The 15367-nt window shown below is 38.1% G+C and overlaps 1 protein-coding gene across 6 annotated transcripts in view; it reads right to left on the reverse strand.

The window, feature by feature from the left end:
* Positions 1-5452: 5452 nt before the first annotated feature.
* The window catches only part of CAMK2D (calcium/calmodulin dependent protein kinase II delta), a 177511-nt gene continuing 167596 nt past the window's right edge, over positions 5453-15367 (reverse strand). For all 6 annotated transcript variants that reach the window (XM_064510622.1, XM_064510620.1, XM_064510621.1 and 3 more), the window contains 5 exons: positions 15181-15256; positions 13954-14048; positions 12282-12510; positions 8062-8109; positions 5453-7527 (listed from right to left, as the gene is read on the reverse strand). In XM_064510622.1, coding sequence (XP_064366692.1) covers positions 8103-8109; positions 12282-12510; positions 13954-14048; positions 15181-15256 — 407 coding nt within the window. In that variant the 3' untranslated portion in view covers positions 5453-7527; positions 8062-8102. The remainder of the gene's footprint in view (positions 7528-8061; positions 8110-12281; positions 12511-13953; positions 14049-15180; positions 15257-15367) is intronic.

Consider the following 15367-nt stretch of genomic DNA (forward strand, 5'->3'; position numbering starts at 1 on the left):
GCCACAGTCCTTGAGCAGGACCACATCATGCTCGCAAATACAAGATGAGTGCCATTCTCCTTCTACCCTCATGGAAATGGTGAGTTACTGTTGTTTTGAGGGCTGCTTTTTGGAGCCTGCCCAAGAACTCGTGTTCCTTGGTTAGGAGAGTGTTAGTGTTTACCTTTTCCCCAAAGAAAAAGCGATTTTTTTTCCCAGATCATTTTTAAACTACTGAAGTAGCTTCACAAATAGTAACAATATATTTTTTTTAAATTAAGGATACTCAATAATTGCCTGAATTGTCACAACCATAGACTGCAATACAGAACTTCTATTTGTAAGTACAGTCCTTTTTTCCCATCATGAAACAAAGTTCTTAAATGGAAGACTAGTGGAAGTTTTCTGTGAGACTATGAATATGAGCAGCTCTCGGCACCACTTTTGTTGCTGATGTTCTGCTGCAGTAAGTAGTGTATGTAATTAAAATGGGCCACCAACTATTTGATTCACCACAACGTGACATGTGCGGTATGTCAATACTTTCCTTTACTTGGAATCAGAGAAAATACATGCATAATAAAGACTGAGAAACTCTACTGCATAGTGACTACCAGCTTTTGGGCTTTGATTTAATATTATTTCTCAGAAAACTATTTAAAAGTTCTAGCTACTCTCTCATTTTTGAAAAAAAATGGTACTTCAGCATTTAGACACTTTCAACAAAGTGAAACTTGCAGCTCACTAACTACATCCCAATAAAACTGCTTCACTCCAGGTGAAGGTGGAATTGCTCTGCCAGACAGCCCTTCAAAAAGGAATTTACAAATAAGGAAAAATAAATATAAAAAGCTACCTCCCTTAGCAATGCCTCTGAAATCTGAAGCAAGAATCAGACAGAACTGGAGCCACATCCAAAACTGTGATTGCAAAACTAGTGCTCAGCTACTACCCCTTCTAAAGGGGTGTCCACAGTTCATGATTTTTGAAGCACCCAAAGCACTTAAAATTTCATTTCAGTGTATGCCCAGAGGCATTCACAGGATGGCAGAGCAGCTATGCTTTCAGCTCATGCTAAAATTCTAGTGCAGTGCAGAGAGCAGATGTTCAGACAGCTAATTTGCCTGAGGAAGTTAAACAAATAAGCATGCCAAGAACTCACTAAGCTCCTGATGTTCATGAAATCCTCCTTCAGGGCAGTGCAAAGTGGTGGCATCACCTACAGTCCCCAGAAAATAAACATGGGGGTGCAAGGAAATGTACAGTGAGAGCGTGAAAACTGAATTCAAGACAGAGAGATTATCTGACAACGGGAAGACATACAGATCAATCACAACTCAGCACAGTGGCTTAGCAAAGAGAACTATTAAAACGGCATCCTATTATCACAAGCTACAATGATAATTCAGGAACAGATGAATTAATCTGGTATCATAAGAAAGGAGGTTAGTCAGGAGTAGCCAGGATAAGGAGGACAGGCCTGCTGAGCAAATGGACAACTGTGATAGATAAAGTGAAGTGCATGTTCCAGGGATACATGCTGAGCATGATGGGGAACCTAGTGTCAAAACTGACCCTGTCTCTACCAGCCTTCATATTGGGGTTTTATGACACTCTATTCAACCTGTTTCATTCAGTGCACAAGTCAGAGTTTCTGCTACATCGACCAGAGCAGCTCTGCTGTCTGACCTCATACCATGCTCTGGAAGATGAGCAGCTTCTTGCCCATGATAGCCTCTCTCACTTTGCAGGCAATTGTAGCACAGATCATCAGCTGCTTCCTACACCAGTTTCCAGGGCTGATGCCATTTTGCTTATACAATGAGCTCCATAAAACTTCTGGCTGATCTATCATCTAGCAGAGGATGGTGGAATTTTCTCTGAGAATCTTGTAGTACAGTATATTTGAAGTAGTGGCTGCCATGTTCAGAAAGCCAGCACAGGTAGCACATATATATATATATCAACCAGAAGAGAACGTGCTAAAAATGGGGTAGTAGTATGTAATGGCTGAGTAGGCAAAATCACCAGTACCTAAGGTAACATCATTTCTATATGCAATTGAAATTCAATCTTTGCAGTTGTTTTCTCCTAGGATAATTCCCCAAAATGAGGAGGGGAGCAAGGGAGGCAAGAGCTCAGTAGTCCATGAGCATCCTCCTTCACAAATGTGTTAATGTACTCTTACTTTTTCTTCACTGAAACTGCAAGCATCCTTATCCTACCATCGTGTTCTATAGCTGAAACCTTTGTTTCTTGCCCTGGTACTCACTCTGCTTCCAGTACAAAGCACACGGCAACAATTTTATATGGTATTTTAGTTAGTGCCTTGCTGTAACATCACAGAGGTGCGTGCCTGGCAGCAACCTCCTTTTCATCCTCAGGGTTTCACTTCAGTTTAGGTACCAGCATTCAGTAGTATCTTTGCTTAAAAAATGAGCTGTCAGGCACAGGAATATGGGCTCTTACCTCCGCTATAAGGCTGGTTGTTGCCAGTATGGTCCCTTGACTACACGTGTTACTTAGTGATCTGTGACTACCGGTGACTTGGTCCAGGGCAGCTGTCTTCTCAAAGTCTATGCTATGAATACCTGAGAAAGGTGGGAAAAGGTGTGGTGAAAAGGTGGAGTTGGTTTCTTCCTTTTCTGCTCAGAGATGTTTTGTTTTCTATGAACTCTCCCTCAATGCAGGAAGCTCTTTATTACAAGTTGGTTCCCCTTCCCCTCCTGCACTGGCTTGCAATGACACTGGCAAATACCTGACAGTTAGCAGGAAAACCTGGTGACATACACCACTGTTTTTTCTGCATGAGACAGCACCTTTCCACTATGGGTTGAGTTCAGGGTATAACAGATATGAATAATTACAAGACCTAGACCTCAAGAGCATTTACCTGTTACAAGGGGCATTAGACTCCTGACAAATTCCGGAGTGCAATTTAAGTTGACTTTTGGGAGGACATCCTGTGGCTATGCAGACTCAGGTCTTGTTGTTTTAACCCCTCTAGGGAAGAGAACCTTGTCCCAGCCATTTTCCCACTTATCTATGTTGACTAATTAGAAGCCATTTTGATAAAGGTCATAAGGACCAAATTCCCACTTAGTATATAAAAGGTTCAGTCCCCTAGCTGGGTTCTGGCAGCATGGATATACAGCTCTCCCCTCTCTTCACCTTGTAAACCTTGCTGTCTATCAGCATGTCTTTTTTGAATTGATGCTTCTCCCTTCACACTCTGTGATTAAATATTCTCTTCTTCAAATTTAGTCTCTGTAGTGCCTTTTACCTGGGCTCAGAGTCTGGACAAGAATACGCTGGATACAAGCAACCTCACACTGCTGTTCTGGAGCACACAGGCAGGCAGAATTGCTGCATTCTGCTCATTTTACGTGCACACTGTCTTGGAAGCGGTTCCTTACAACACTCTTACTCGTCCTGTTCAGCCACCAGTATCTGTGCAAGACAGGGAGAGCGAAAGGGTCCTCGTTGGCTATAGATAGGATTCCTGACAAAGCAGGCATAGATAGTCCTCAGCAGAGATAAGCCTCATGGGGATCAAACCCTCCCCAAACTCCTGTACAGGCACATCAGGCCTCTCTGCTACAGTGGCTATCTCCAGGGGAATGAGGCATTTAGAAGTTAGACATTGAGGCACTGGACTTTTAACCCTCTGCATCCTTTCTGAACTTCACCCAGGGCTCTCTGTATTTTACCAGTAATCTGTAAGAAAGAAAGAAGCTGAATCTCCTGAAGCAATGTGGATCACTCCCCCACAGCTAATGCAGTTAATTTTTTGACTAATGGTCTTTTCCTAAGATGAGTTGAAGAGTTAATGCATATAAAAATAAACTGCACAAATTTAAAAAGAAAAATAAAGCCCTGAAAAATTTAAATAATTAAGTTTTCTGAGAGTGCATGTTCCCAGGAGACGATACATCACAAAGGATTAATAGCACACTGAAGAAATGGTCAAGTTAATCTTCGGGACAAGGAACTCTGGGTTTTACACACAACTCTAGGAGAGAGATGTTTATCTTCTTAACCGTGTCCTGTGAGCCTGTTTTCAGAAACTGGAACCAGTCGGATTCCTCCAGGTATGTGTAGAGTGTATGTTCAAGACACAGGAAAGGCACATTTTCAGCCTCTGAAACATTCTTTGTTCCTTTCTCACATTAAGAAAGAGAATGCATGAAAGCACTGGGTTCCTTTCTGTCCAGAACAAATAGCATCTTCTTGTGCTCTACTAAACAGGAAAAATGATTACAGAAATCCACCAGGAGGCAGCACATTAAAACATTTGTGCTATAAAAAGACATCCAAAACAATAAAAAATTGTCCTCTCCCAAATCCTCAACCTAGTATTTAGTAAATATATTCCCCCCCACCCCCTTTTTAGTCATTATGTTTTATACGTTCAGCTCTTCTTACCTACATACCATACACATTACATACCTGTAAATTAGTAGTAATTCCAGTGCTTTCAAACAGCTTACTGCAGGCACGCACAGTTAAAATGGAAGTCTAACTGATTTCTGAAACAGCATTGAGTGGAAAAAATGAGTAAACAAAGCAGGTAGAAGTGATAGGACAAAATATAAAGCGACCCAACAGACTAAACCATTTTTACTTCCTTTGAGGCTTACTGAAAAAATCTAAATCTCTGAGCTCTCTCATAACCATTTTTGTTTTTGTTTATACAAACACACACACACACACAGAGCAAAATGCCACCAAAAAAATATTATTTAAGTGCTGATTTTTTCACACCAGGAATACTCTCACTCCTTCAACAGGAAATACACCTGGATCACTGTCACACTGAAACCAGAGCTATAGGTCTGATTCATAACCATGCTACTCTTGGCACCAAACTAGAGAAACAATCCAGCTCTGGATTTCATGACCCATGAAAGACGGAAGCTCTGTTCTCTCCTCCGCCCACTCAGCCCCTCTTTTCTAATGGTATGAAGGACTCTTTCCAGTTGTGGCTCAGCCTAAGTCGAGTGCCTAAAAATCACAATAGGTATATATGAAAAATTTAAGACTAGTATGTTATTTTAAATCCCAATTATTTATGTACTTTCAATCCACTTTAAGCTCTGCAACTGGAAACATACAATAATGCTCCTATAGCATCTTGTGTTACAGGTCAAGCATATGGAACACGGCAAGAAGGCTACAGAAAAGTGCAAACTACCTAAATAATTTCTAAATATGTAACTACAAATACAAGGTATGTGCAAAAACCATCAACAAAAGTACAGCATAAACAGTATATAATCAGGTCCTTAGAAAAGGCAATTAGGAAGAGCTAATCAAAAGACAAATCTGGAAAGCAAATATTTGTAGTTTCAAATTGTAAGCAGGGCCTGTAAGAGACTGTATCTATGTCTTTGACTTCTCAATTCAAACACACACTACACATTCTCCAATGCAAAACCACAGTTAATTGTGAAATTAAAACACAAGCACAATGTCAGCAGAAATCACAAATTTATTAATCCTTAAATATATCCATCATTTACCATTATGGCAAGAAATATGTACACTGTGTCCCATGGTAAACTGCAGTGTTCCAAAATGACAGAAGATAAATGTATAATTCAATTGTGGTGGAGAGAACAAATCACAATTTCCTCACATCTTGGTGTGGAAGACAAACTTGATCTACAGTAATATGTCAACACCACATGCTATGTTATAAGTATAAAAAACCACCCTACACCTAATTTGTTAATTTTAAATACAGTTATGCCACTTATAGCCGCTTCACAAAAAAAGTAAAAATTAATGAGAAAAAAAAATGAGGCCATTACTTTTTCACAGATCCCATTGGCAGGTTAATATGGCTCAACACATTTATTGTAGATGCTTATTTTAAATATATATTGTTTAAATGTAGTAATCATGTAGTAATTATCAGAGAAGCTTAAATCCATCTACCATACATCCACTAGTAACAACACCAAAATGTTTAAGAACTGCTTTTGATCAGTAATCAATACAGAAAGGTGAAATTATACAAATTAGGAAGCTTTCCTATTTTAAAAACTTCCAGCTGCAGAGTTGCAAATTGTTAACTGCTAAAAAGAACATTGATTGAGATATCATGCACTATACAGCGCTGCAGAAAACAGTTAGCCCTGTTGGTAATAAAACAATTAACAAATGAAAAAGAGAAATAATCAATCCCTGTATTTTTCTATTAAAACTGGAAGGGAATAAATCTAAATGCTTGCAAGAATACACTTTCACAGATACATAAAGGAAGCAAAAATAGTCCCTGTTAGAAAGTTTCTGTTCTAAACTGACATGAAAGCATTCCCTGCACAGCGTACAGATTTTTGCAGCAACAAATAAAAAGCCAAAACAAATTGGTAATGCTGCAAAAGTTGTCCTTAATATTGTACACTGTGCAATGATTTTAATAAGCCAAGAGCAAATTGGGGGGGGGGGGGGAGCGGGGAGGAAAAGAGAAAGGGGGGGACAAATAAACCTGTGGTAAAGTGTTACAGTTTTATTAGAAAACTGGTGTATTCATAATATATTTTCAGAAAAGCAACAGCTATATTGGAAAGTAAATAAACTCTTCATACTAAGCTTTTAAGGCCTAATATTTCTAGAGTATACTAACCACACAACTGCCCTACAGCTTAAACAAAATTTTAAAATGTTCTAAAGCCTCCTTAAATTTACAGTACACCCTAAAAGCGATAAAAATCTGTTTTTCTTTATCCATTTCAATAATCAAAATCTGCCTCTCAATCATCACTTAGTTCCTCACAATTTTTTATTTTGCTTTATCATCCAATATAAATTTTCAATTAGCATAGTAAGAAAGCAAAGGTGAAGACTCAGAGAAAAAAAAGAAGTTGCTGACTAGCCAAGTCATTGCCAGTTAATTCAGAACTGACCAAGCCAGCAAATGATGAGATATTTCCAGTTTATACAGACTAATAACTAAAAAGGCTTCAGTCAGAACAAAGCCAAGATATGATCACTTCCACATTTATCAGCGATTTTGTCCATCTACATGCCATAATAAAAATCTGTTTTACAGTAACAGAGCTATCAGTGGAAATCCTATCCCTTTCTACCAGAACCAAAGCAAAATCCAAGAACCTGGGGAACAAGGAGGAATCAAAAAACAGTTCTTAAAAAAAGAGGGTAAATGTATTTTTGAGGGAGTTTTTTTTTGTTTTTTGTTTTTTTTGTTAATAAACGGGATAGTTTTTAAAGTTGTCTGTCAAAACTTGACATTAAGTGGAGAAAAAATGACAAATGTATTCTGTATCTACTGCTGTACACCAAATGTCTGACGTTTATGCCTTGCTATTTTCTATTTGCATGGAACATCACCTTCATTGAAATGTTAACAGTGTACAGATGGAATATGCAGCAAAATGGTGCATCACAAATGTGTTACATGAAGAACCTTCACAACTTCATGCACTCAGAAACATGCATGAAGAGAACAGGATGGCCAAGATGGTAATCACCCAGGCGCGTTGGGTACAGATAATGCAAGAGCGGCACCGCTGATATTTTTAGCTAGAAGGAGGAAGGAGGAAAAAAAAAAAAAGATCGCCATTACTGAGGTAACATCACCACCAGATAACAATACATGCTCAAGTGTTAGCCAATACCATTAAACGAAAGTCTTCTCCAGATCATTTAACACAACACTGCGAAAAAAAACAAACAACCCCCCCCCCCCAACACTCAGGCAAAGCACTCTTATTTTTTCAAACCACTTTACAGACATTTTTAATCTCTACAACATGCCAGAGAAGCTCTTAAAAGAAAAAGGGAAACTGAGGCAGGTCGTGAAATTGCCTTCATCAGTTTCTCGAAGGAGGGAGCTCAGAATTCAAAAGTGAACCTCCCTTTGAGTTTAACTTGCTTCCTTAACGTGTACATTACAGACTCTGCCACAGATTGAGATTCTCGTACAAAAATTGAACTGAATAGCAAGGAAGAACCAGGTGTCATTTACATGCAAGACATGCTAGAAGCTTTAGAGAAAATGAAAGAAATGAAAGAAAGTAGTTAACTAATTCAGCTTGTTAATATTATTTGCATTACCGTAGCATCTAGGGGCCGGTCATGACTGGGATTCCGCTGTGCTAGGCACTGTACAAACACAGAAGAAACTCTTTACTTAACTCTTCTTGCTGTTTGGTATTTAACTTATGAAAGTATAATAAAACGAAAGGTGTGATGAGTGAGTGAGTCTAAGCCTGGGAGTCTGAATTTGGCCTTGGGAGTCAGTTTGAGGTTCAACAGCCCTTTGACTGCAGGTATTTTAGACCACTCTTTGTTTATATGCAGACATAATTCTGCAAAAATACATTAGCACAATAAATTCTTAGGAACACTGAATACAGAGAAAGATCTACTATTAATCAAACAGCTCAAATAGAGAGAAGCAATGGACCAGACAGAAACCAAAGTTTCTCAGTTGTTGCTGGTCTGTCTCACAGTAAAAAATACAAATAAAACTTATATATAAAATGGATACGAACTTGTGCTCATATTAATCTCCAGAATTAACTGCTATATGGAAGCATCTCCTTTTCTGGTACCTATGGCTACTGAAGAGCTTGATTCTGTCTTCATATTTATAGCTGATCACAGCTGTAATTGCTTTTGCAAGTCCATTAGATTGGAAATTTTTTTTCAGACAATGTGCACAGAATTGTCTTTCTATTGCATAAGGGTCATTACTAAGTACGGCATATTGATAATAATGAAATAAACAGTGGCAAACTGCAAAAACTTCAAATACAAGAAGAGAGGAACAACAATGTGGAGCAATACTTTAACTACACTTCTGTCATTTTCCAAGCTGGAGTTATTTATGCACTACTGGTTTCACTGGGAAAAGTAAAGGTGAACTTCAAGATGTTCTAAAAGATAGTCGTGACATTATGATAGTCATGATAGTTACAGAAGGTGAATCCTGACAAGGTACCACATGGGAAGCTACCAGTTAACCTTGAGAAGATGGGGATTAAAGCAAGAATGCAAAGTAAAATAACTGAAAGGAAAATGACAATGCTTGGGCTGAAAGGGGAACTACCAGGGTACAGCAGACTCGCTACTCTTTGCTGATGACCTGAGCACACGCAGCAGGACCATCTCATGTAGTTCATTCACACAAAGGTGGAAAGCATTATAAATACAGAGGAAAAAGGTAGTATTGTACAAGAACCACAAAATAAGCTTGAGGACTGGCTAATCCACAAACATTATGTTTAATAACAGGAAGTACAGGGCTGCACACTCAGCCGAAGTTTATATAAACTCGCTGGTTGGACATGACAGATTAAGATAAATACATGTCTGTTGTAGGTGATCTGCTAATGTGATACAGATGATAAAAGCACAGAAATCATGCTAGAATATAATAGACATGACATTCTTAGCAGAGAGAAGGAAGTAACTGTGAAAACAAATAAAGCCCTGCTAACACCTGATCACAACTGTATGCAGTATTTCAGATGAACTCAAGCTAGTGAAAAGACAAACCTTAAACCAGAAAAGACACAGCAGAGAACTATTTAGGTAACTAGGAAAATGGAGATTCTATCATACAAAGCCAACCAAGGAAGCATGTTTTATTTACCCTACCAAAATGGAAGATAAGAAGTCATCTTAATCGCCCTTCATATAAAATAGCTCCTATCTGCATATCTGTCTCCAGTATTAAAGGAGAACAATGATGGAATAAGAATAATCAAGGATACATTAATTTAGGCCTGACAGTAAGGCTTTTAACCATCAGAGCAATGATATTTTAGAATAGCAAGAGAAGCAAGTTCAAAAAAACCCTCCGAATTTACAATGGGGGTTAGGTGAGGGATTTACACGATGATGTTGCCAGTGCTAACAGAGGATCTATCTATTGCTACACTGTAATCTCAGAGCATCTCTCCTTAAACCCTAGCTATGTGCTAAGGCTTTGAGTCACTACTTCTCCTACGTGACCTTTTTAGTTCAGATACATTCTCAAAATCCTGAAATACCTTCTTCTGTCTGACTCCACAAGCTCAGAACACCCTCAGACTTAGACACAAGCCTCTGGGCTCAAAAAATTCTCTCTCAGCCTTTCTCTCTCACTCATTCCATCCTTAGTAGCCCCAGAAACTCTTATTAGACAGCATGAGCAGCAAAGAACTGACATTACATACTGAATACTGGCACAGCTTTTATGGGGCAAATCTCAGACCTGAATGCACAGCTGCATTTTTCTGAGATTTGCCTTCTCTCTTTCTGCAATCTGAGGGCCAGGAGTTACTCTGTGGTAGCTAGATGAACCCTTTAAATTCCAGAGAAACTCCAGCTCTGGCAAGTGTTCATAGCAGCAGTAGGTGCAGAACAGAGCACACCACAACTCATCTCACATGCTACATGAATATTGAGGCTCCTATTACAACACTTGTACCTCAAACAGAAGGAGCTGCAAAATCTATTCCATACAGGAATTATTGGGAAGATTCTATAATCTATATAAAAAATCTATACTGATCATCTTCATAAGATGACACCTATTTTGTTCCCTTCTGGTTTTGGTGCCTCAGAATAAGTGTAATAAACTACCTTGTTCTTGTAACTTCATGATTATTTCCTATAAATATGCTTTAGTGTAAGTTAAATAAATTAAGAAGGAAAAAAGAACAACACAAAACACACAAACAAAAAACAGAACCATAAAAAAAACACCTAAATGGAAAAGATAAGAGTCCTAGTCCAGTGCCTGACACACTGACATAAACACTTACTGCCCAGGGTGCACTGGGCCAGGTGAACCTATTTCACTTATGCTTACTGCCCCTATGGATAGCCAGGTCAGACTCCTTGACAAAAAGCTCCTTTACAAAAACACCAAAAAATCTCAGTAATGTTACATTTCAAGCATATATAACTACTCTTTCAATATTATCTGTTTAAATACTGGCAGTGCAGCTAGGATGCAAAAAAACAAAGGATGACATGGCTCCTGCTCCCACTGGTTCACAGTTGTAAATTAAATACAGTAGCTGTTACTAGGTAATCAAATTACTTTTTTTTTTTCCTTCCAAAAAAATCCAATATTTTATCCCCAGTGAAGTTTTACACTTCATTCTATTATATTCCTCACTTGATAGAATACTATTTCGTATGAGAGAGTGTTGTTGCAAGAAGTCAATTATAGGACATGATGAAGTTGTAAAGATAGAATCTAAGCCCCTACCACTCAAGCTGGCAAATTCAGCCATCATCCACACTAAACACCTCATACAAATGTGGTTACATCTTATACAAAGGGCTTGCACCTGGACAAAGTAAAGCCTATGCCAGTGCTGTATGATTTGGAAACAGTCTAATGCAAGTGTGTCGACTGAGAGAGGATGTCAACAAGCTTGGGCCCCAAGGGACATGGCAGCATTAGGAAAGCCGAAAGCAGAAGAAAAGCAAAGGACTTGAGCAAAACCTCTTGAAGAAGCTGTGACTCTTCATCTTGTTACTGCAATTGTGAGTCTGCACTAATTTGCACTGCTGAAAATTCGGCTCAAGGAATCCAAGTTTTTGAATGCCCTCTCATACCCCCAGTGCCATGCTGTGACTCAACATGCAGAGATGCCAGAACGAACTGAATAGATAAATGATGATAGCAAAGATTTGAAGTTTACTCACACAGGTGGGAAATGACTATGAAACAGTGATTGTCTAGCAGTTCAGCAAAGGGAGTGTGGGAGGAGAGAACATGATAGATACTTGCATGGCTTAATCTATAAAGTAAATACATAAATTGGCTCAAGATCAACTTGGAGAGAACACAGCTAGGCCTGAGTGGGTACAGATGGCTGAGAATCACAGAAAATATTGCTCAAGATTTATTTTTTCAGCAAAATGTTACTTTATCCCTTGAAATTTTCCAGCCAGCTCTAATAGCTCCATATATCCTATCACTTTTTATTCCTTCTGTCCTCCCTGTTCCCTCTAATGAGATTTTTCCACTCCTATTTTGTGTGACGTGTATCAGGCACTAGCTACATTAAAACATTTTTCTGCTTCTCAAGCTCTTAGTTCAGGGACTAAGATCAGTAGGCATCGTGGTTGAAACTGACAACAACAAAAATCATTATTGGTAAAAATACTTGTACAAATACTACATGCACACTACTGACACCACATAAATGAGCATAATGAAACTACACTATCAAGAGGACAGTTTCATAGGTTTTAAGGCCAAAAGCAGCTATTAGACTACCTAGTCTGACCTACATAACTTAAGCTTGTGGTTTGAAATTGTTCCTTACTTGATAGGTACTGTTGGTGACCCTGAACGGTGAAAGTGAACATTCTGCCATTTCCCATCACGACGGTGCCAGACCCGTGTTTCCTCTGACTGCATAGTCTTTGGCATCCCACTTCCATCCATGTACTGTGTCAGCCGTATATATGCAATGCAGGCAGCATCATCGCCCACAAGGTGAACATGAGGATTGAGGATAATGGTGTGGATTGGCTTATTACTTTTGGATAAAGCTAGGAAACAAAAACACACACAGAGGATACTAAGTAATAAAAATAACAAAGTAATAGGATACTAAGTAATACTCAGTATATAGATAGTAAGTAACAATTACATACTCAGTAATAAAAACCATTTACTGATAATCATGCACAACTAGCTCAAATATATTGTAGAAATGAGTACAGTTGCAGCAGGAAGTATGTTATCCCCTTTCCCATAAGTAAACCAATTGAATTTTTAATAGTGTATATTATTCTATCCATGTAGGTGCCAAGTAAGTTTCAATAATTCTCCATAGACAATTATTTGACCCCAATCAGTTCCAGGGCATCTTAACTAGCAGTGATTTTTTGTGTGTGTGTGTGTGTGTGTGTGTGTGTGTGTGTGTGTGTGTGTGTGTGTATATATATAGAGAGAGGGGTATGCTATAGGTATATATATATACACACACCTATATATATATACACCTATAGGTATATATAGGGGTGTGTGTGTGTATATATTTTCTAATGAGTTTCTAATGGTCACTACTGCATTTAATGACATTTGTACTTAATATTTACAGTTAATGACCTTCAGCTTTTAACTTACTCCTGTGAGATACTTTATTAAGTGCTGATATCTATGAAAGTTAAAAAAAAGAAAAAAAAAGAGGCAATGAAAGTAAAAATTTTAAGGAAAAATATGGAAAAAAATCTATTTTAGATACGGAAGAGAATTTAGGAACACCATAATCCCATTTTACGCTCAGACAGTTCTCAGAAGTTGCTGTATGAGCTAGTATCTTCATTTATAATGTTTTATTTCCTTTTGAGTCAAGTCTGCTCTAAAAGAGTTACCTACAGAACATGATCCCCCAGAACTTTATTAAATCCAATCATTGGGTAATTTTTCTTTTTTTTTCTTTATAGCTGACATGTTTGTATTAAAAATATATACAAGCATACAGAGACCAATACAAAGAAAGATAGCTGATCAGATCCTCAGCAGTATAGACTGACTACAGGGTCTTCCCCAATACATCAAACAATAATAGTCATTATAAACTCATTGGAAATGCTGAGTTTCAGTTGTAACTCTCTAATCATATGAATTACTGATCTTTCTTGTAAATATACTCACACTGTGATGTTCTCTCTTTTCAGCAATAGAAAACAATTTATGAGAATCACTTGTCTACATCTTATTTTTCTTTTACACATCTTAAATTTCCTTTTCCAAATACCTGAAACTTTCTTCCACTATCTGAAGTCCCCTATGACGTCTGAATGAACGCAGAAGAAACAGAGGGAAAAATAGATGTAGCAGAACTCCAAATGAAAAAACAACCACCTCTCTACCCAAATCAATTACATAAAAAGAATAAACAATCCCAAAGCAAAATGCTGATGATCAAAGCAAGACATTCACAAGGAACAGATGAAGATTCACAGAGATGAAAAAGGAATGTTTACCATTTTCAAAGTAGAACCGGTGAAAGTCCATCCCTTCTACTAGGTTACCCAAAGCTTCAGGTTCAAAAGACGTAAGGCCTGGATCACAGATTTTTCTGTGGAAAGAAAGAAACGGTTGCAATAAACACATGCTGTTATCTAACACAACATTGGACAGATTTCTTCCTAAATGCCCCCTTTATTCCCATAGGGAACGTTACCTACATTTGACATCACAATGGAAAAGAACAGAACTTACGCAGGCAGCATAATGGGAGTTCTGGTTTCACCTAAATCAATAAAGTTTGGCAGCTTACTTCAAAGGGACCAGTTTTAACATAAATCATCTTCTGACAAAAGACTGCCAAAGATGGCCCTACAAGTCAACAGTACTACACTATCCAATTCTACTTGTGCATCTGAAAATTGCCTACCTCTGTGCAATCCAAAGTATATTTGTCATGGCTGACACCATTATTTAGGTAAGATCTTTATTTTTCTTTAATCTGCTAAAATTTAGGTAAGAATTCGGAATAAGCTTCCACTTCACATCTGTACGACAAAGGTTTTAACGCAACTATACGAAATGAAAATGGTGTGTTGGAAAGCTTCTAAAAAGACTGCCTGAGTCACAGGAAAAGCAGTGACATTGTTCAATTGTGAGGCTTGTGCCACAACATGGCAGAGTCCACCCAGAGAAACACAGGAGGAGAACAAAGGAAATGTTGAAAAGTGCTTACGATGCATCTTCCCTCTAATTTTTTTTTTTAAGGTAGGAAGAAAAGAGGCACAACGATGGATTTGTGACTTTGCACAGAAAAGCTGACAGAAATCAGTCCATTTTCATTCAGCAAATTCTTACACAGAAATGCAGTGTTCAGCAGAGGCAGGTGGAACCTAAATGCCGTATGGTCTTTCATGCTTTTTAGTATAAATGGGATTCCGGTAAGTACTAATCTCTATATACAATAAATACTTCTGTTTATAAGCATGACACTACTTTCATACACCAAGAAAGATTGCTGCATATTTTGTGTCAGGATTATAATCCTGGCTCGCAAGGTTAGTACATTAGATTTACACTAGCATCTCCTATGAAACTGGCAACCAGGTTACCATAAAGCTGATGCAATGCAGTGATGAATAAGCCTTATTTTTCTTGGGGCATTTGAGAATGAACTTTAACAATACATACGTACACATGCACGCACAGAAGAATCAAATCTTCTCACTCTCTCCAAAACTTACGTGTAAGCTTCAAAATCCCCATTGTTGATAGCTTCAATCAACTGCTCAGTAACCTTGATAATCTCTTGCTTGCGAGCTAGAGAGAGATATAAATACAACAATTCTTAAAATGGAAAGCAAAGTGGAAGGTGACAGCTGAAAGGCTGTCAGAATAACAGCCATATCAAACGTATTCTGTCATTCCTCA

This window comes from Dromaius novaehollandiae, chromosome 4 (genome assembly GCF_036370855.1).
Source record: "Dromaius novaehollandiae isolate bDroNov1 chromosome 4, bDroNov1.hap1, whole genome shotgun sequence".
NCBI classification, from domain to species: domain Eukaryota; kingdom Metazoa; phylum Chordata; class Aves; order Casuariiformes; family Dromaiidae; genus Dromaius; species Dromaius novaehollandiae.